The 22,820-nt window shown below is 33.2% G+C and overlaps 1 protein-coding gene across 3 annotated transcripts in view; it reads right to left on the bottom strand.

Moving 5' to 3' along the window:
• Positions 1 to 22,820, bottom strand: part of PSMD14 (proteasome 26S subunit, non-ATPase 14) — an 85,914-nt gene that overhangs the window by 16,343 nt on the left and 46,751 nt on the right. For all 3 annotated transcript variants that reach the window (XM_036884187.2, XM_036884188.2, XM_057505490.1), the window contains exons 6-8: positions 20,406 to 20,476; positions 19,278 to 19,428; positions 5,816 to 5,923 (exon numbers count right to left, since the gene is read on the bottom strand). In XM_036884187.2, coding sequence (XP_036740082.1) covers positions 5,816 to 5,923; positions 19,278 to 19,428; positions 20,406 to 20,476 — 330 coding nt within the window. The remainder of the gene's footprint in view (positions 1 to 5,815; positions 5,924 to 19,277; positions 19,429 to 20,405; positions 20,477 to 22,820) is intronic.

Here is a 22,820-nt window from a genome sequence, read left to right on the forward strand (position 1 = left end):
TAGCACTTAGCTTATTTGATTCTTGATTATTCTGACCCTTATTTTCTTTGCTCAAAGCCTGCCAGCCTTTCAAAGAAGGAAGTCCTGCCTAGGGTGGTATATTCAGTATCAGCCCAAGATGCTATCTGTCCTAGAGGAAGAATGGTTTGGAGGAAGAACTAGACAAATGGGACATTTCAGAGATCCTGCTGATTAATTTCCAGTTTATTTTTATGCTTATTTAGTTAACCTTTAGAGTAGAGCTTTATAATTCTCTTGGCATGACAAATCCAAAACAAGTATACAAATAATCATTAGAGAAATAAACTTCAAAACCAATCATCATTTGAATTATTTTTATTTCTATATTCATTCATTCACATGAATTACTAAACTTAGGTATTAGAAATGTCTTTGGGAGAATAGGTACCTAATCCCAATGAATGCTCAAGATTGACTAACCCAGGAAAGCATAAATAATAGAAGGAAAAAAGTGAGAGGCTTAGAACTGCAATGATGTATGAGCAAAGGTGGTAGAAACTATGGAATAAAAACAGGCAGTTTATGAGAGGTGGTTAGCTCCCAGATTGGGTGGAATTGTGTAGAATTGTGTAGAATCATATTTTATGTAAAAAGATTGCTGACAATAGTTCCTAAAATAAGATCCTTAAATGGCTCCCCACATAATGACTGTGCCAGATAATTAAAAGCAACTAAAAGCCACCCTAAGCATACTTCACTGTTGTTGCCCAGACTATGAAGAAGAGGTTAGAAGCTGTACCTCCATACATTTCACTGTATGGGAAAGCAGGCATATTATGAAACACATAGCTATGAACTATATAATAACCTATTTATAGATTCTTGATAGGTTAAAAAAGCTTCATACTCTTAAAAAAGTAAGGCATGTTTCTTTAGATCTCAGATAAATTTGTTTGCCTTAAGTTATCTTACACTGATAAACTGAAAATGTGGTGCTAAATAATATTCATTAAACCATTTTAAAATAAAGCTTTCTTTATATAAACATAATAACTGAAAATAAACAAAACGTGTTTTGTCATTCCCTCCAAAGTGGAAAACTGGATTGCAGAAGACACAAGAAGAAGAGAGAGTTTTTACTAGTACCTTTCTGTACCTTTTGAGTTTTTAACTGTATACATATATTATTTATGCCAAAATTGGTTAATTAATTGGAACTTCCATGTATAGTATAAAAGAATGAGTGTTGGTTATGAATACAAGTTGCTACATTAACTCATTAGATAACCTGGGCAAATCACAAATTTTCTGGGCTTAAATTTCCTCACCTACAAAATGACCACATGGTTCCTTCCAGTGCAACTATTTTACAACTGTTTAATTTGAAAACAGTGTTTTCAAATAGCTTAACTCTGTTAGACACTACAATTATATTCAGGCTTACACTCACAGGTTCATAGTCCTAGCACAATGCATCTATGCACCAATATTTATTAAATTTTCATGTGGCTGGCAACCAATCTTCACATATACTATGGCTCTAAGGATCTAAAATGCTCTGAACAGTTCTGAGTGGAATCCTTTAAAATTTTTAGTGACCAAAATATACACTTGTTAACTCTCAATTTTATGCATTTTACAATAATGGTCAAATGATCCAAGTAAAAAATAATACAAAGTCGCATGCTCTTCAGTAGAAGAATTAATATTGTCAAAATGGCCATCCTGCCTAAAGCAATCTACAGATTCAATGCAATCCCTATCAAAACACCAACAGCATTCTTCAATGAACTGGAACAAATAGTTCTAAAATTCATACAGAACCACAAAAACTCCGAATAGCCAAAGCAATCCTGAGAAGGAAGAATAAAGCAGGGGGGATAATGCTTTCCAATTTCAAGCTGTACTACAAAGCCACAGTAATCAAGACACATTGGTACTGGCACAAGAACAGACCCATAGACCAGTGGAACAGAATAGAGAGTCCAGATATTAACCCAAACACATACGGTCAATTAATGTACAATAAAGGAGCCATGAATACACAGTGAGGAAATGACAGCCTCTTCAACAATGGGTGTTGGCAAAACTGTACAGCTACATGTAAGAGAATGAAACTGGATCACTGTCTAACCCCATACACAAAAGTAAGTTCAAAATGGATCAAAGACCTGAATGTAAGTCATGAAACCATAAAACTCTTAGAAGAAAACAGGCAAAACTCTATTGAATATAAACATGAGCAACTTTTTCATGAACATATCTCCCCAGGCAAGGGAAACAAAAGCAAAAATGAACAAGTGGAACTTTATCAAACTAAAAAGCTTCTGTACAGCAAAGGACACCATCAGTAGAACAAAAAGGCATCCTACAGTATGGGAGAATATATTTATAAATGACATATCCGCTAAGGTGCTGACATCCAAAATATATAAAGAGTTCACATGCTTCAACAAACAAAAAGCAAATAATCCAATTTAAAAATGGGCAGAGGAGCTGAACAGACTAGACACTTCTCCAAAGAAGAAACTCAGATGACCAAGTGGCACATGAAAATATGCTCCACATTGCTAATCATCAGAGACATGCAAATTAAAACCACAATGAGGTATCACCTCACGCCAGTTAGGATGGCCAACATCCAAAAAACTAGGATCAACAAATGCCTGCGGGGATGCAGAGAAAGGGGAAACCTTCTACACTGCTGGTGGGAATGTAAATTAGTTTAACCATTGTGGAAAGCAGTATGAAGGTTCCTCAAAAAACTCAAAATAGAAATACCATTTGACCCAGGAATTCCACTCCTAGGAATTTACCTTAAGAATGCAGGATCCCAGATCCAAAAAGACAGATGCACCCTTATGTTTATTGCAGCACTATTTATAATAGCTAAGAAGTGGAAGCAACCTAAGAATCCATCAGTAGATGAATGAATGAAGAAGATACACAATGGAATATTATTCAGCCATAAGAAGAAAACAAATTCTACCATTTGCAACAACTAGGATGGAGCTAGAGGGTATTATGCTCAGTGAAATAAGCCTGGTGGAGAAAGACAAGTACCAGATTATTTCACTCATCTGTGGAGTATAAGAACAAAGAAAAAACTGAAGGAACAAAACAGCAGCAGATTCACAGAACCCAAGAATGGACTGACAGTTACCAAAGGGAAAGGGACTGAGGAGGATGGGTGGGAGGGGAGGGATAAGGGGAATTACAACTAGCACACATAACGTAGTGGGGGGCACGGGGAAGGCAGTATAGCACAGAGAAGACAAGTAGTGACTCTATAGCATCTTACTACACTGATGGACAGTGACTGTAATGGGGTATGTGGTGGGGACTTGATAATGGGGGGAATCTGGTAACCATAATGTTGCTGTGATTGTATATTAATGATACCAAACAAAAACAAAAACAAAAAATAATACAAATCATATATAAATAGAAAAGTCTAAAATATAGGCATTATACTTTTCCCTGTCAGGATTATTAATGGCTTCTCTTATTAAAATATCAAAGTTAATAAAAACTTTGTCTATTAGCTCTGTGTTGCGGTAGACACTGCAACAGGTTTCATAGTGGTTGAAAAGTAACATTTTCTAAAAGCAATATGTCTCACTGTAGAAACTTTAAGAAATATGGAGGTTTTTAAAACAAGAAAAAAATCCATAATCCTACAACCCAAAGGTAATCAATACTAACATCTTATTGTAAATATACAGGCATAGATTATAAAACATGTATTTTGCAAAGAGGAAAACTTTATATCCTATTTTTATATCCTTTTTCTTACCATATTTTGAACTTTCCTTAAATTATTAAAACAGAGTACACAATGTAATCATAATTCTTCTTCTCACTATTTTAAGTATAATCACATACAGGAATCGGTGTAGAAAAGCTTTGGTAACTACCAGTGTGAGTGCTGATGGCTGCTGTCTGGTTTCCATCCCTACTATTTAAAAGTGGGTTTTGGAGAAAGACCCTTGTTAACACGAACTAATTTTCCTTCAAAATAAAAGGCATGGGCTTTCTGAAAAGACCTCTGATCTCCAAGTTAAAGATTCTGCTAACGTATATTAAAACTCCATTATGGATATTACCCTTGATTTCTGGTTCTTCTGTGCTTTTCTTTCTAGCTTGTCTTAGAAAACTAAGAAACTGTTTTAAGGTGTGGCTTTGTTCTGTCACTTTCTGGCTTGATCCATTTGAGAATTTTAGTATGGAAATTTTTTTAAAACTGTAAAGCACCCAGATAGATGTCATTCTGATGGGCGCTATATAAACTGTGAAATAAATATATTTACAGATTTTAATTGGAAGGCAAAACAAACTAAAATGAAAGGGAAAACAATGATGCTGTGGCTGTTATATATTCAGGTTCTTTACACTTGGGTTCGGAGCTTGCTTCAGCATAAGGTCCATCTTACATTATAGAAAAGGAGGTAGAGGATAAAAATATGCAAATGGACCACTGCATAAAGAAATTAATTTTAATATTGATTATATTCAATGTTTAAGGTTAAAAAGCGGTGTTTGAATTTAAAAGTTGAAATCTGCAACAGGTGGCTCTTGACTTGCAATTAGTAAAAACTTCTGGCAGAAACATACCATGAATAATCACAATGATCTTGGATTGTGAGATGCTACTTAACCTTTGCAAAAAAAATAATGAAGCAGTATGATGCTATGGGAGTTTATAAGAAAGGTCATTATCACAGGCTAAACCGATCCAATGATGTATTCTCTTGGAACATGCAAGCAGGGGCTTGTCTACACCCAATCAAAAACATTGGTAGCTTATTTCATGCTCATTATATTTCACAGTTTTCCCATCTTGTAAAAAAAAAAATTTTTTTTTTCAAAAGCAACACACCTCACTCCTTTGAAACAAAACATTTCACTTTGATGAAGATTTCAAATGAGTGACTGCTGCAAAAGTAAGCATCAAGAAGTAAAAAGTTATCAAAGTGTAACCAAGGCTTAACCATGGTTCACTGTCAAAGCCACAACTCCCCAAAGGCAATAGTATGACAGAGCAAGGTTTCAGAAGGAGAGCAGAAATAGCTACTATAATGTCTTTGTCCTATGAATTCTATTTAACCAAACATGGTATTTCTGTCCTTGTAATTAATCTTCAGAGAAGCAATTAACTATATAGACACAGATTGTGGTGCCTTTAAAAACACATTTAAAATAATTTTGGTAGACAATAAGGATTTGTGTAAAGACAATGAGGCATGTGAATGATATAAACAAAACATTAATCACTCGGGAGGATATTAAGTCTCTGAATAACTGTAATAATGGTGGTTGACAAGAAAGAAGATGTAAATTCTAAACTAAGCAGAAGTGATTTATAGATGTGTTTTGTAGGAACTGTTTAAAAGTAGGTATTAAACAAAAACAAGGGTAGAAAATTTTAAGTACTATCTAGGAATTGTTTCTGGGGACCTCTTACAGTATATAATTTTGCCATTATTTACTGTTATGAGAAATGTCTATAATCAATCAATAACGATACCTAATGCACTCCACCTGGAACTCATATTGGTCCTTTACTACAATGTTAACCATGCAAAAGTGTAAAGTATCCTCAAGATAAAGGCTCTACTATGCTCCCAAAAAGGGTGTCCTCAAGTTATGTTAGGAAAGTTTAAAGACTCCAATAAAAACTGACTCATACATAAGCAAAACTAACTTTAGTAGTATTTCCATAACCTTCTTTTAAAACACATGAAAAATTGCAAACAAATTAAAATTCTAAGTATTACATTTTAAAATGGCTGTTTATAACAGGCTTTTAAAATGTAAAACAGAGTTTTAACACATTATCAAATACAGGCATTACCTGGATAGATGGCTTGTTTAAGTGACCCAGATTTGAGGTTGTTTGTCTCGGTTCATGTCCTAAGACCATCATATTAGCATTGATCAATCTGAAGGCATCAATAACAACCTGTAAAAATAAGGTGTCAGGTCAATTCTTTTTTAAAAAGCAAGTGATGATGCCAAGCAGCAGTGGACAAGGCATGATCAACTTGCATCTGTTTCTGGCCTATTTCCAGAAAATCATTTAATTATAATATTAATAAAAAAGAACCTCCCGCTGACTGTGCCATCAGCACACCACCCTGTCTTGTAATGTAAGGTGACACCAATTATTGCAATTTTCATGAAGCAGTAAAGAAAAAACATTAACTTTGCATCTTTATTATTGAACTACACCATTACTAAACTTACCCCAAACAGCCTTCATTGGTGTTCACGTTTGTCACCTAAATTTTACCTAATCAAAATGAATGGCAAAGAGAAACTAAAACTGAAAGTGAGCACAAGCTAAGGGACCACATCTAAAGCCCAGCCCTGTCACATCAATTATACTACCACAATACTTGAAATGACAACAAAATTACAACCAGCAAAGCACTTGCTCCACGTAGTCTCTTCTAGTCAGATGCTTTTTACTTCTTGTGACTATAAAAAACTATATACCTTGTATGATGGCCTTATATGTCCAAGCCACTGTCAAAAACAGGAGGCACAATACAAGAAAACCAAGGTCATCTGTGCTTTAAGACAGAAACATGGTATAGAATGACATGGCCCTCCGTTCATAGTAAAGAAACAATAGATATCCATTTTGTTAAGTGTATTCAATATTTCTGTACTTCAAATTCTTACATGATACAACCATATCATCTGTTAGCTCTTATATATTGAGTTTAATGAGAATCACATACTATCCTAATGCTTTTTTCTGTGTCAACATGGAATTGAGAACCTGTTAATGCTTTTAAATGTGAAGTTTTATGTAAAGCACTAAGATTTAAGACCGATGCCTCTATCTGGGAATTTAAACCTATTACCTTGAAAATAAATTCAATACATTCATCACATAAAAACACATTTTATAGCAGGAAAAGAAAGCACTTCTTGATTTGCCTTTGTAAGTGCTAAATAACTGAAATTATCAATATTTTTAAAGTTATTGTCTACTAGACTGTTCATTTGCTGAATTATTGTTTGAGGATACTTAAGAGATTAAAAATAAAATTCATTTCCCTTGAAGTTAAGTCGACTGAAATCTAACCTAGGCTGAAAAATCTGTCTGTAGTAAGAACTACTAAATGCTGTATACTAAAGAACAAGATTGAAAGACAAAAAAGAAATCGCCCTTTCTAAAAAAGGCTGCCATGAAAGGCCAACAGTACCAAAGACTACAAACGTAGGCCAAAGCCTTACAAGTCAACCAAGCCCAGGCCTCTACCACTCTGGCAGGCCAACAAAATCAACTTTGAACTTTTCTTTTATTTCTAACAATGTGAATTTCCCTAAAGATTCCTCTTGCCTCAAAATAAAAGTATTCCCAGAACATGCATGATTTAATAGTCTGTGCAAACTTTTTTCTTTTCATACAGTATCTATAATCCAGACATAACTTCCACATTTATGTATAATAAATATGGCCTAAGTTTGTATCTCTTGCTTACACTTACATTTTTCTCTAGTCATATTTTATTCATAAAGCAGTAACACAGGTAGTACTATCAGACTTCAGTTATTATAATTTCAAACAATTGTTTAAAAAAGAGAAGTAAAATTTTCTAGCATTTGTAAGAAGCACACAAAATTAAAATGTAGGCAAAAGAGGAGAAAAGTGACCATTTTGATAGACAGATGTACAACTTATACAGAATTAAGAACTGCTACCTTATTAGTAGTAAATATTTAAGGGCAAAGCATCATTTTGGCCCACTTATTTTTAGAGTACTTTGATTCCACTTTAAGATTTCAGTAAAATCATCTATGGGCAAAAACCACTTCTACAATACTATGAAAGTTACATGTTACATCACAACAAAATGCCTGTATACTGTTTTATACTGAATGCTTTCAAACTAAAGCAGCAGACACCTATTTTGCATGCAAAAATCTCTGTTATTTCTCTGGAATATTATAAGCAGGTGTGAAACTTTATAAAGAGGAAATGAAATTACCAGCTAAGTAGATATCATGACTGGTTCAAAACAAAGCTAAGAGAAAACTTCAATTCTATTAAAAAATTAACAATTCAAATATTTAATATGCTATTCAACTACGAAATGATGGCCTGTTGTGAAATGACATGCTCGATTGACAATTCCTGAGTAGCAATGATAGCCAATAGAAAATGAATACAACAAGATTAAAGGAATTTGCTGCCATCACTATAGCAACTGTCTTAAGGAAACTAGTATGTTCAACAACCTGCAGACCAAAATTAGACTTAGGATGCAATAAAAATATAAATAATGGCAATACAGTCTACATTTTAATTTCTGCACAATTTTATAATTGCTTTTTGTGCTGTGAGAATAGCAGGGTTTTTTCCTTTAGAGCAACCTATCAAAATAGACTCATTATTGTCCAGTGCACTAATGAGCAGTGGGTGAAGAAGGTGTTAATTATGCCACAGTCAGATTCAAGAAAAAGCCCTAGTGAGCACTTGGAGGTGTGCATAAGCTGAAGGCGTTTCTTTATGTTTATGTATTTACAGCATGATGCAACAGAATGACAGCAAAGTGGTCACTCCATGGTTAAGAATGGGAATCTTAGATACTGAACAAAGAACCCCCAAGGATTAATTAAGGCATGGGGGCAGGGGCAGCACATGGAAAGAATCCATTTTTTGGAGTTGTATGAATTTTCTAAACAGTTTGTTTAAAGTATATATTACACCAGTTCAGTTTGTCTTATAAATTTTAAGTGCTAAATTTAGCCAAAAAACTGCCCCCAAACTACCTCTTCAGTAAGTAATAAGGAAAACTTCCAAGCTAAACTATGAAGACTTATTTCCAGGCATATGATGTTAGACTTTCATAATTCTTTTTCCATGTTGAAATCCTACATATCACGTTGAATCTCTATTCACCAGCCTGACCATTTAATTTTTTTCTGGTACAAGTGCCTTGAGAGTTTTCAGAGGTCACTGCAACAGTAGACAGCTTATAACAAAACCATTAGCAGTTTGGCTAGCTTAGGGAAACCTCTTACTTTCCTTTTTTGTTTATTATCACTGCATGAATCTGCAGCATATGATAGTTTATAATTTCTCAGGCTTGTTAAATTCATGTTAAAGGTCTGTTTTCTTGTTGAATAAATTTTGTTCATATAATGCTGCCTATTTCATACACCCAGTCTTTAATAGCACCTTTGGTCTATGCGCAACTCACAGATCAAAACAGAGGACTAAAATAGGGGTTGATGATGCTATTTACATGTGTGATTCCTGCTGTCTTCTTGTTAGTAGCTTTAATATAATAGAAGACCTTGTCTGTTTTGTAATTAACACATCTTTACTGGAGAGATATTTGGAAGTGATTGCTGTGAATATACTGGTTAGTAAAATAAACACAATCACACACCACTTTCTGTTATCAGACAAATTTGTGAATTGTACACATTATACTCCAGATCAACAAACTGTGATATAACAGCCAAGTAGAAGACACATATTTATATAACCCTTTATTTTTCTGAAAATATGTATTCACTCTGACCTTGCAAATATAATTAGCTTGTGGGATGTGCAGATTTCAGTACCATGGTTGCTTTACTAATTGCAACTCTTGGAAATAAATACTAAATATTTGGAAGCTGCCAATACAAAATAAAAACTGCATCTTTTTTGTACATCTGTCTTAGCTTATAAAAGCAAAATAGTTTTAAAAACAACGCTGTGTCCCATATTTTTTCCAAGCATACCCAGGGTCAAGCACCAAACATTTCATTTTAATAATGAACCTGGTTTAGGACTCAAAACTAATTATTTTCAAATTCAGTGTAATCCATAATTTTTTGGCTTCTTTCAGGAGTATAGCACAGTTTATCCAATATACTACTTATTTTTAAATTCATGTTTTTGTATCAACTGATAGGTCACTGAAAGACCAGACTAAATTTCTAAAGCACCAGTCTATAGTTCCCAATTTGTACATTCAGAGGCAGCTATTTTTTAAGAAATCTCTTAAAATCATTTTAATACAAAGGTGTTTGAAAGAAAAAGGCATATGCACTTCTGGCAGGAGTTAACTATAATTCATAATCTTTTTCTCTTGTTCATTTAATGCTATCTTTTGAACTTCCAATTGCATATATACCAAAGTCAATGACTAAGGGAAGTGTTATATATAAAGTGATTTTTAATGATAATAATTTTTAAAAAGCTTGAAAAAAACATTTTAAGACCTCAAAATCAATGTCAAACATCAAAAAGAGAAAAAAGGACTTAAAATTCAGCTACCAGTTTGGTTACATACTTAAAAACATAAACTCACTACCATATAAAATAAGTTTCTAAATGACTATAAAACTGCCATGTGTGGGGGAAAAAGGCAACACTCCCTATCAAATATCCTTATCACCTAGAAATGACCTCTTATCAACTGCTTAGATTGTTTCTAGATTCTTTAAAAATTAAGGGTGCACGTAACCTGGGAAGTACTGCTGGGGTTGGTGACCATTTTGTTACGTCTGCTGCCATGCACTACCAGGCATCTATAAGAAAAAAACAGCTTATGTCTCTTGTAAGCCCACAGCATAAAAAATTCAAGGAAATCTTACTTTTTATGCCATTTCCAATGAAAAGCACTGAGAACTAAAACTGACTCATGCCAAATGCATATCACTGAATTGCTGTGATTTCTTAGTCTCAAGCTTGCAACACAGAAATTATTTATAAAATGTCAATTTTAGCTCTGGAAAAGAAATTCCTATGTGTATGTACGTTTTCTTGCCTCATCCTTGGAGAATTGCTTACTGTAGCTAGAAATCTGTAGTACAACTTCAATATATTGGGAGAAAAGGGGTTGTAACTAGCAGAGTGTACTTTTTTTGACATGTGAAGACATGAATCAAAATCCAAACAGTAAAGCCACAAGTTTTGAACATATATGCCTTAATAAAAACAAATCGATGTCTAGAAACTAGTATGGCAAAAGGTAATTAAGACATTTTTAGATTCATGAAACTTTCTAAAAAGAATAAAGTCATAAAATAAAGTTTAGCAGATTTTTTTTACAGTGGATACATGCAGTCAGTATGGTGCAGGTGTTTAAATGCCAGAGACACCATGGAGTCAGAATTGTGGCTCTGCCACTTGCTGGCTTAGTGATCTAGGTCAAGTTATTCAATGTTTACAATTGCTCGTGACTGACACCTCACAGAGCTGGTGAGCTGCAAGAGATGGTGACCTCTGGGTTACCAGTCTGGTACCAATTCTATCTGGTGGCTATTCAGGCAGCCGACATGAAATGAAACAAGTGACTTCAGGTTCCTTTCTCCTATCTAAAGCAACACAACTGGTATGCTTACTGACAGTTCCACATAAAGTAAAGGAACAAAAGGCTCTAGAGACTAAAGGCTCAACCATGTTATTAGCAAGGCGGGTAAGGGGAATAAAGGACTCACATACATTTCTTGTGCTTTTAACTTCCTCTTCAAAGAAAAATGCAAATATGTCCTTCAAACTGCCATATCTTAGTAGGCAAGGTCGTTTTTGTACAAAAAATATGTAAAGGTCAATTACCTTTTTATTTATCATTTTCATGCATTATTATTGGGTTTATTAATAGAAATTATCTGTCTAATCTTCTCAACCACCAAAAGGTAGGTGTTAATATTCTCAATTTATGGATGAGGTATATAACTGAGGCTCAGAGGACTTGAATAAATTAAGTTAGATGATACAACAGTAAGTGATACCATTATAATTTGTTCATACACAGGGTGCCAAAGCCAGTACTCTTCATCACCAAGCCATTTTATGTCAGTTATCCTAACACAAAAGCAAGAAAAGACTGTTACTAGATCCAATTATTTGACACTAAGGTTTGTGTTTTATTCACCATTGAATATCCACTCCCCAGCAGAGTGCATGGCACACATAATAAATATCTACTGAAAAGAAAGGCTTTACAGAAGCATTTTTGGTTACTATTTTATATAAAGTTTTACCATTCATGTTTATTTTTCCTTCCCCAAAAAAGGGGGACATTCATTATCTGCAGAAAATGTAATAACCAGTTTCACAAAATATGAGCATACCACATTATTGCACCTCACTGTATTATACTTTACAAATACTCCATTTTTTACAAATTGAAGGTTTGTGGCAAACGTGCACCCAGCAAGTCTATTAGCATCATTTTTCCAACAGCATTTGCTCACTTTGTGTCTTGGTATCACAATTTGGTAATTCTCATAGTATCGCAAACTTTTTCGTTATTAGTGCATTTGTTATGATGATCTCTGATCAGTGATTATGACTAGCCAAAAGCTGAGATGATGGTGAGCATTTTTTAGCAATGAAGTATTTTTCAAACTAAGGTTATATATGTGTTTTTTTAGACAGAATGCTATTATATACTTAACAGACTACAGTATAAACATAACTTGTACATGCACTGGGAAACCAAAAACTGCATTTGACTTGCTTTATGGCAATACTGGCTCTACTATGGTGGTCTAAAATACAACATCTCGAAGGTGTGCCTGTGTACACTTTCCATTTCCTCAACACTGCTCAGTTTTGAGTTCATGGAACAGTTCTCCTAAGACATGATGAACTGAAAAATACAAAATCACAAAGCAGTGACTTGTGTTCAATTTGGAATAAAAACTGCATACAGTAAAGTTATTTGGAATGTGAAAAGTAGCAGTGGGCATCTACTAGTCCGTTTACTAGTAGTATAAGAATAACCACTGAGGAATCAATTATGGCTTATCAGAAAATTTACTACCAGAATCAGTTCTACCCTCTTCAGGAAATTACAATGACAAAATTAAACCTGCCAAAAACTGGCCCCAGGTCCAGAAACATCCTCACAATTAACAAGGGGTAATGTCAAATCATTTGACTATAATCTTAAATAAATATATATGGTCTATGAAAAGGCTCTTATACAAAGTCATAGTTTCCATTTGCTGGTACAACACTCGCATTATGGACAGAGTAGATGAGATAGTCTTCTTCTCTGTATCTCCATTGTATGCCTAACACAGAGTAGTGATGGATATGTATATGCTGAATGAATGACAAGGGATCATTAGACTGGGGAAAGAAAAGCACTTGCTAAGCAACAGTAAATAAATAATATCTTACAGATAACAGGTCATTGTTTTAAGGTTTTCCTGTGTCTTTACCAAAACAGCTGGATTCCAACTAAGTTGAAGCAAATATACATCACTCAAAATGCATAGCAAGTACTAAACAAATAATACACTAGCTCAGAAATTTAATCATTAATATAGAAATTCTATCTTAAAAGAACTACACTAAAAATTTTAGTTCGATATAAGACTTAACGCTTCTTAGAATTTTAAACATTACTTTAACATTCCTACCTGACAATTTCTGATTATATCAGCTAAATAAATGTTACAAACTGTTAACTTTGTCTATCAGGAACAGTAAAGACACATTAACATTAGCACCTATAGTATTTTTTCTGTAAGTCCTCATAGATTAAATCTGAGAGTGTTTTTAAAACTTCAAACTGATAACAAGAGTGAAAAAACAGGAAGCAAACAACAGATAACATAGTAACTAAACTTGTCCCATGAGTTGAATGGGTATGCTCACAGCTGCATCTGGAGTGGAAATAGAATTATTATGGTCCTATTTTCTATTTTTTTCTTTCAATCTGGAGAAGTAGATGAAAAAAAGGTGTATGTGCATGGGGGGGGGTGCACAATATAAGATTAGGACTATCCAGACCTATCTGACCCATACGGGATACTGATCAGAAGAAAATCTTATGAGTAACAGCTATTCTAAATATCTTTCACTACGTTTGGAAGACAAACAACACGTTAAACTTAACTCCAGCTCTGATTACACAAGGTTCTAATACATCAAGGTTTAATTCCTCAGGTTTTTCTATGAATATAATTGCTTGCTGACTTTGTCATTTCCACATTTCACGCATTTAATAAATGACTCTATGACTGCTAACATACAAAAATTACTTATTAAACCTCACAAAATTAATTGCAGTTTATTTATATGCTAACAGCCACAACTGGTAACAGCTGACTACTGACACATTCATTCCTTGATTTTATTTTATGAAGAGAACTACTTGTTGCAAGACACTATATAAATTCCAAGATACAAAAACATTTCTACCCTAAAAGAGGCCCCAGTATTCTGGGGAAAACAACACGTAAACAGGTGAAACAAACTCAAAATGGTTTTAAGGGTTTTAAGTATAATATGCCAATTCCTTCAAAGACTAGAAATTCAATGCAATCTATTCATTTTCCTCTTTACCAGCATGCCCCTGAGAAACACTGGAAAACAGTAAATGCTCAATAAAAAATCAGTTGACCCAGAAGATCATTCCTAAATGAGGATGTGCAAAATACAAGGCAAAGTCTTCATTTCTTTTGTAGTCACTACCTTCATGATTTTAAAGTGAACAAGTTAGGAATTAATTTATAGACTTGTTCTCTACCCAATTCTCTGAAACAAATATTCACATTCTATTTTTTAAGATATGCTAGTTGTGTCTCCTTTTAAATATCAATTATTTTACTCTTCAGAATAAATTGCCATTTACTGTACACCTCCCTATATGGCATGTACACTACTGCAATCACTATATATCAATTCATAATATGCATAACACTATAAGACAGTTACTAAATCTGTTTTATAGATGAGAAAACTTGAAGCTCAAGATGAGGTAATTTGATTAAGGTCATGCTGTAAAGAAGAGATAAAAAGTGGGATTCTAATGTGACCTAATGATTACAAAAGAGCCTGTGCTCTTCATTACTTTATACCCTGTCTTCACAGTATTTTTTTAAAAAAAGAAGAAAAAGCTAAAACAAAACTATTACTTGAGTAGTTTAAAATCTCCACAATCTTGTAAGTTTCTGATAAAAAATTCCCTGAGAAAGTAAAGTATTTGCCCCCCTTACCATGAAAAGGAGGTAATAGGCTTCTAGACATCAAAGCAAAAGGTAAGTTGTTACAACATTTATTCCCTCATTTTTTCCTCCTGTATTCAGACTTACTCTTCAAAGCTCACCTTTTGTGTAAAACAATGATTAAAAAGCAATAAAAATACGCATTTTACATTTTAATCTGTCTGTGACAGAAGAATGAACAAAGAGGTAAGTACCAACAGGAATGGTACTATTTCTACATTCTTCCCCAGGAAGATCAAGCTCCTCTTTCCTGAGTGACGTCCTGCCCACCCCTCAAAGTTCACGCCAAGCTTCCTCTACTTTGTGTAGTTTCTACTGCTGTAATTTGCACTTACTCTGTTTGCCTTACAATTACTCTTTATTGCATATTGGCACATACAAGGTTTAAATAAATATTTGTTGAGTTATTTCTGTCTCTAGTAACCAATTTAATAGTATAGAAACAAAGTTATGTCACTACAATTTGTATTGTATCAGTATGTAATGTAGGATTATCAGCATATAATTGTAATCAGCAGAGGAACAGTATCTGGCTCACTCGTGATACTAAATATATACGGTTTACCTTCTCAATGAGACAAAGACAATTTTTTATTTTGTATTCCAGAACAACTAGTATATAGGCACATCAGATATTCAGAAATACCAGCTAAATTGATCTGCGGCTAGAAAAACATCACCTTTTTAAAAGTTCATTGAGTGAGTACTTTGATCAGATTAAATAAAAATTTCCCAAGAAAACCCAGCCAGTGTGAAGATTTATTTGGACCAAAGGGTTACTAGTGTTTTTATATGTTTTCAAAATAGAGAATAGACACAAAGATCATTACTAGTTGGCAGGTAACATTTTACATTTTACTGACAGGAATCCTGACAAGAAAATAAGTTTTCCAAAGTAGTTAACAGTAGTATGCTAGTTTTATGACTGTACAAACTGATTACTCCTTTTGCCTTAAAGAAGAAATAGTCATATTATAAATTGAATTAACTTCTAAATTTGCTGCTGGATCAAATCCGGTTATGGGCTGAATATATAAGATAAATCATTTTAAGCAAGAGGCTGCCACTGTACCACTTGAGAACTGAAATTTACAGTACTTGAATATGTGTATTTTACAAATAAACAGAGAATCTTAAAAACTATTTCACTGTTAAGTTTAGAGTGGAACTCATTAGTAATACCTATGAGCTTAGTCTCCACTTAATTATTTTCACCTATATTATTTTTAAGCATTTATAGGATTACATAATATACATACAGAGTGATATGGATTCTTAACACATAGTACATTATTAAATTTATGTTGGGCCCAATGTTTGGCTTTAGGGATGTCACAAATGCTGATAGGGATGAGTCTGTCTAAATTGTTTTTTAAAAGCAACAGAACAAATACTGTATGAGAAAAATCAATTAACATATAATGCCTACTGAAGAAGTACAGAGAACTGAAAACTTAGAGGAAATGGGTAGCTCCTCCCCTTGACTAATGCTGAAGGGAGTAACACCTACAAGCATAGTTAAGAAAAGGTCCTGTGATGACCTCCGGTACTCTTTTTCCATTCCTGAGTTACCCTAATTACTCTGTTCATAATTATTTAATGTTAAGGAGCAAGTAAAACAGCTTGATCTCTGAAATTTTACAGACCTAGATTTGTATCCTTGTTTTGCTGCTTAAAAATGGTGTAATTTGGGGCAATCTTTTTGATCCTATTTTTTAACCCTTTCATTAATATAAAATGAAATAATAATAATGTTTATGCCCACAATAACTGAAAAGAATAAATGAAACAAGTTGAAATGGTGACCCACAATACTTGACACACAGCAGTAATTCTCTATAGTCAAGTAACTATAAAAGGAAATCAAACATCATGAATTAATTGAGATTACAAAGAAAGAATCCATGCTTATCTAATCACTCAAAAACAGAAAGATAATACTGAGATATATAAAAATGGAAATATAAAGTAAATAGGAAAGAGGTATTAAGTGAACAGAGATCCAACTTTCATTATTTATATATAGATTATAATTTCAACTCTTGATTTAATCATTGCCTTACTAAATATTTTGACAATGTTGATAAATCACATGCAGGGAAGGGGAGGAAGAGTCTTACGCTCTTCGTTTTTTACAGGTTTATATTCTTCAGTTTCATTGTTTAACTAGACCACTCTGGCCATGGATTTGCTAGCATTTCATTTGGTTCATAGTTTTGACAGGCACTGACACTGAAAGAACCATAAATTATAACCAAACTCAGACACATTATAGATTAAGTTACATTAACGACAAAAAACTGGATCCTTATTTCAGGTGATATAATTATATGAATCTGTATCTTAGGTACAAGAAGTGATATCAATCACCAATGACAGATATTTATACTGAATTTTTCAAAACTATTTTCTACTTCACTAATTTCAAATATATTTTAAAAAATATTACATTGTACCACAAGAGTCATGTGATACAAGTGCATTTTTTAATGGAATGCATTCTTTTAATATAAATTATGATTAATTAGACATAAATAATGCAAATTCTGAGGTTTATAATACTTAAATTGGGTCTGAAAACTAAAACTGTCATTTAAAATATAAATAAGACAACCAATAGTAAAATACATACTCATTTATTTATACTCTATTTTGAGAATGCTTTCTTTCATTGTATTTAAGTTTATATTTTCTTTTCCAAAGTGACCACCAACACGAGTCAGGTATCACAAATAGTCGGCCACACTAATACTGCAAAACAGAACTCTGAATTATATTTAAAATTAAGTTTCCATTTTTTGTGTAAATATTATGGTAGAGATTCTTAATCAGATAATTCTGTTATAGTTCCAGAAATATAGTTATTACTTATGAGTTACTAAAAAGTAACTTAATCTCTCAGAACTAAAGAAGTATTATATTGTACTTTACTTCCTAAAACTAACAAAAAATCAAGGGTTTTCAACTCTTTATATCAGTTAAATAACAATACACTTGGTAAAAAAAGAAACTAAATAGCTAGAGATATGGGCATACAGCATCAGAAGTTATCCATTCTGAACTGCTTACTAACTCAGTTGCTATTATTATTGTTTTTGTGGCTAGTTTCTGCCTCTGAAAAGCTAAATCATATCTAATAGGATCATGATTTAGGGAAGACCTCAATTTTTATTCATCATAATAATATGATGTCAGAAAGCATTCAACTACAAATTCATGAGATAAAAACTCCATGTTTTAACAGCCATATTTAGTTTGTTTGAGCTGGTGAGCAGATGTAAATGTAATCTGCAATACTATCAAACTCTAGGTCTGATAGATAGCAAGCTACTATTTATTTTTAAGTGCTCTAAAAATTATTTATGAAAGCTGAATAAGAAGGATTCCATAAATGTATTATGATTTTATTTTAACAATTATTCTACACTACAATGGAAGTACATGCTCAAACAAGACACCTCAGCAGTATTTTAAAGCAGTAACCACCTAGCCAATTTCTGTATGTTCTGTAGTTTTTCTAATCCACTCTCCCTGTGGTTGAGCAAAATCGAATTGCCTCTCACATTTGCAGACAGCTCTGTGAAGGTGATAATAGAGCTGCTCCCTGCTGTCATGAGGCAGGAAATAGGAAAATGGCATATGGGGCTAGAAAGAAAGAAATAAAAAAAAAGAAAGAAAGAAAGAACGAAAGAACGAACGAATCCCCCCACACCAAAAAAAAAAAAAACAACAACAACAAAGGTTTTTAACAAAGGACAACTAGGGCCCGATATGCTTTACAAGTTCTTTTCAGAATCATTTAGCATATTTAATCATTCATCTGTGTCCTCACTCCAAAAATGAGAATGGTTACCATGTCCTTGGGGCAAGATTTCATTTTCTAAAATATTTGGAACATACAACTCAGAGTATGTCCTGAACAATGTCTGCAAAACAGGGCTCTTTTTTTTAAATGTTGTGCCAATCCTAAATTCACCATTTTAAAGTAAAGAAAGGTAGATCAACGTTTATTAAAATACTAATAAAACGTGTACAGCAGGTTTTTAGTATGGTTAACATTCCTAAATCTATGAAATTAAAAAAACTTAGAGAAAAATGTTGTGATTAGACAATAGGTGATTAAAGTAGAAACAAATCTCTAGTTAAACTGCTAATAATACCAGGACACATTTTTCGACTTGTACAAAATTTTTTGCTTGTTTGTTTGTTTTTAAAGTAAATAGGGTTTTTTTTTTATGTGTAATTAAGAATCTTGCTTTAAACACAACAAATTTTTACTGATGTCTCTGTAAACAGAGTGTCGCAGTAGATGCTAACAGAGGTGGAATGTACCCTACCTTCCCCTTCACACTCTGAATAGGGTCCACCACCACGGCCACAGCTCTCTCCGACAAGGCTTCGAAGCTCTGCTGAGTGTTGATGTCCACACCAGAAAGCCAACAGCCAAAGCCAGGGTGACTGTGATACCAACCAACAACCATCTCAGGCCTGAAACAAAGAGGGCATTCAGCTGTTCAAAACAGAGCAAATAATACTTTTATGACAGGACAAGAAACAACACACTAACGGGGTATAAATTAAGAAGAGATGAAAAACACACAGGTGTGAAAAAGCACCATTAGAAAACACTGAAATCATACACCATATTATCCAGAAAACATGGAAATGAGTAAGCGTGACAAAGGAGTGCTATCATTAAGGGATGCACATTAGCAGTGGTAGATAAGGCTTTCAGTTTTTCACCTTGTTACCACACTTTCTCAGAGCCAGTTTTTACCCTTTCAGCATTCAAGTAAATACCTACCTACTCTTTAACTCCTTAGCTCTGGAGTTGGATTTTCCAGGCAGAGTACATTTTTAACAATGGACACCAGGATCCACTGTTGTGAAAGGATTAAATATCAATTAAACCAGCAGCAGAAATAGGAACTCAGTCAAAAACCAATTTGCACTGTTCTGCTCAGCTGCTGAGCCTTTTGCTAACGTTAATTTTGAAGTTTTTTCCACAGTAGAAGAATTTGAGCAAGAGAATGACAACTACTGAGAGATTTAACCTGGGGGGAAAAGTTGAATAATATTTAGATTCCACTTTCGCTGTCTTAAATGTTCACGTGCCTACAAATACAATTAAATGTTCAGAACCTTATTCAGTTGCAACTCTCTCAAATACATGGAACATACAAGCTTTTCAACTGTAAGTGACTACAGAGTAACTCCAAATGCTAAACAGAGGACACCTACAGCCCAAGCTTACTACGTGACTAACATAAGGCAGTTTTCTCACTAGCAAGTTTCTTTGATTCTAGAGGGAAGATACTAGGTAAGTGGTACAGAGCACTGATACTGATACTTTTACATTAACTACATGGCCTTGTTTTTTCCATTAGTAAACATCCAAAATTTTGAGATACACTTCTGAAAGTATTTCCTATTATTCCTTCATATAATCATTTAAAAATACTTACCTTCCTGTCTGCTTCAACATATCTAACATTTTAGCTTGGAACACTGGATCAACTGCCTCCACACTGACACCCTGGTTTAGAAAGAAAGAAGAATGATTAATTTTTATAATTATGAGAAAAAAAAACTTTATTACAATGTAACTGAATAAAAGGTTACCCCCCTAAAAAACCTATGTATATTATACTGGTATTCCAAAATGCTTTGATACGTCTGATACCCATATTTGATACCCACCTATGTCATTCAATTATAAACTGTACATCCACAAAGGTTCTAAAGTTGCCAAATACTAAACTGCTGTTAGCTGAGTTAAGACAATTATCAAGATCCTTTAAGAGTTTATGGATTATATGACTAGGTGTGTATGCACATATGTACACACACATCACATACCTATACATGCACACCAGAGACACCAGATAACTGAACTGACTCTCTAGGCAGGTGTTACAATCCTAACGCCATATGCTCTGATAACTGACAAGCACTGTCTCTTCCATGTCATTCCAAGTTCTATAACTACACAGCTATTTCAATAATCAACAGCCTCAAGTCTTTTTCAGTAATATAAACACTTTGAAGAAGGAAAACAATTTATTAGTTTCCCAGAGTTGTTACTGTTTGTTTCTTGGGTGGGTGGGTGAGTTGGGAAGGGAGGAATTTAAGTGCTTTGATTAGGACTACTTGATATATTAGATGGTTGGAAAAAATATGTACTTTTGAATACCACCTGAAATATAAGAGCATTCATAAAAAGTTCCCCACTAAGAGATAATCTCTTAAATGCTGTGTTATTTTTCTAATTCAACCAAATGATGATTTTAGAATATGGAAGAATTAAAGGCACTCATGTCACCTCTCCACTGACGGAACACTGCCATCATAGCTCTCACAAGACTTTCATCTAACATCAGGAATTGAAGTCTAATCTATTTAAACAAACTAGTTAACATAAGTACTTGTTCCCACCAAAACAAACAGTATTTTGAATTCTAATTGAGAGTGTATCCTCAAAAACAGGAGTATGCAATCTGCTGCCTACACACTAAGAATCACTTTTTACATTTTTAAAGGGTTGTTTAAAAAAATAAGACAAAAATACAAGACTATGATACAGAGACTTGCATATTTATAGAAAAAGTTTGCTCACTCTCGGGACAGAAGAAAAACTTCCTAATTCTACTATATAGTGAACAAGGGGATCAAAATCTATTTCATATTGCCAAACAAAATTTACAAGGAAATGATATTAAATTTTTAAGAACCCTTTATAATGGACACGCACATAAGGACAATACGTAACAATTAACAATTTTATTATGTATTTTATATATTCTGAAATGAAAAGATAGTATGGTAAAATCTTGACTTAAATTAAAATCTTTAGTTAGTAAGTAGGATTTTTATGTCCAGATGTTCAAAATAAGTATGATGGATATGGTCAAAAATCAGCAGATCCAAATTACATCAACAAACTGGTCTATTTAGAGAAAAATTTGCATATTTTTCTATATTTTACATTATTTACAAATGTACCGCATTTTGTAGGAACTACTATATGTAAAATGCTTATTATATGAACACACATTACATTATTTAAAAATATAATTTGTTTTCCTCTAGTATCTACTTTATCAAAGTATATCATAGTAAAAATCCTCAAACAGCAAACAGCTTTATGACAAAAATTTCTTTAATCCAGAGATTTTAAAGGCTCAATAAGAGAAATGTTACATACAAATTTAAGGGGAAAAAAAATCCATCACATACAGATTTTATTTTTCTAGGCAAATAGATGAGAAGACTATGTGTGTTATTTTTCAGAAGGTAGGTAAAACGCTTACTGTTTTTTAGCCTTTTTCTTTAAATTTAAATGCACAAGTCCAGTGCCTTAAACAAAACAAAAGAATTCCACAAAGAACAATTCATTCTAAACAAACAGAATAGATGACTTTCAAAGTCTATATAAAATATGCTACTTGTATAAAACAAATTACCATGCCTGGGCAAACAGAACTGAAGTTTGCCATGTTTGTTTTTTTTCATTTTAAAACTTAACATTTTGAATAAGAAAATCTTAAGAGTGATTTACCAACATATTTATTTTAAAAGGCCATATTTCAAAACAATGAGGACTAGATAACGACATGAATTAAAAATCTAAGAGTCTGAAATCTTTTGAACCAAGTGTTCAAACTAATCAAACTAATACCCTATTGTTTTAGGGTAACTAACTTGTAAGTCTAGTATGTTGTTACTAAATCTGAATGTATGAGTAAAGGGATTTAATGTTAACATCATTCAGTTTGTGGACCTACAAGGAATTTATGACGCATTTTCAAAGATGAATGATTCAACTCAATGTAGTCTAGAAATTTCTATCTTTAATCTTATGATTAATTTTTCCTATCAGG

The sequence above is a fragment of the Manis pentadactyla genome, chromosome 8 (assembly GCF_030020395.1).
Source record: "Manis pentadactyla isolate mManPen7 chromosome 8, mManPen7.hap1, whole genome shotgun sequence".
NCBI classification, from domain to species: Eukaryota; Metazoa; Chordata; class Mammalia; order Pholidota; family Manidae; genus Manis; species Manis pentadactyla.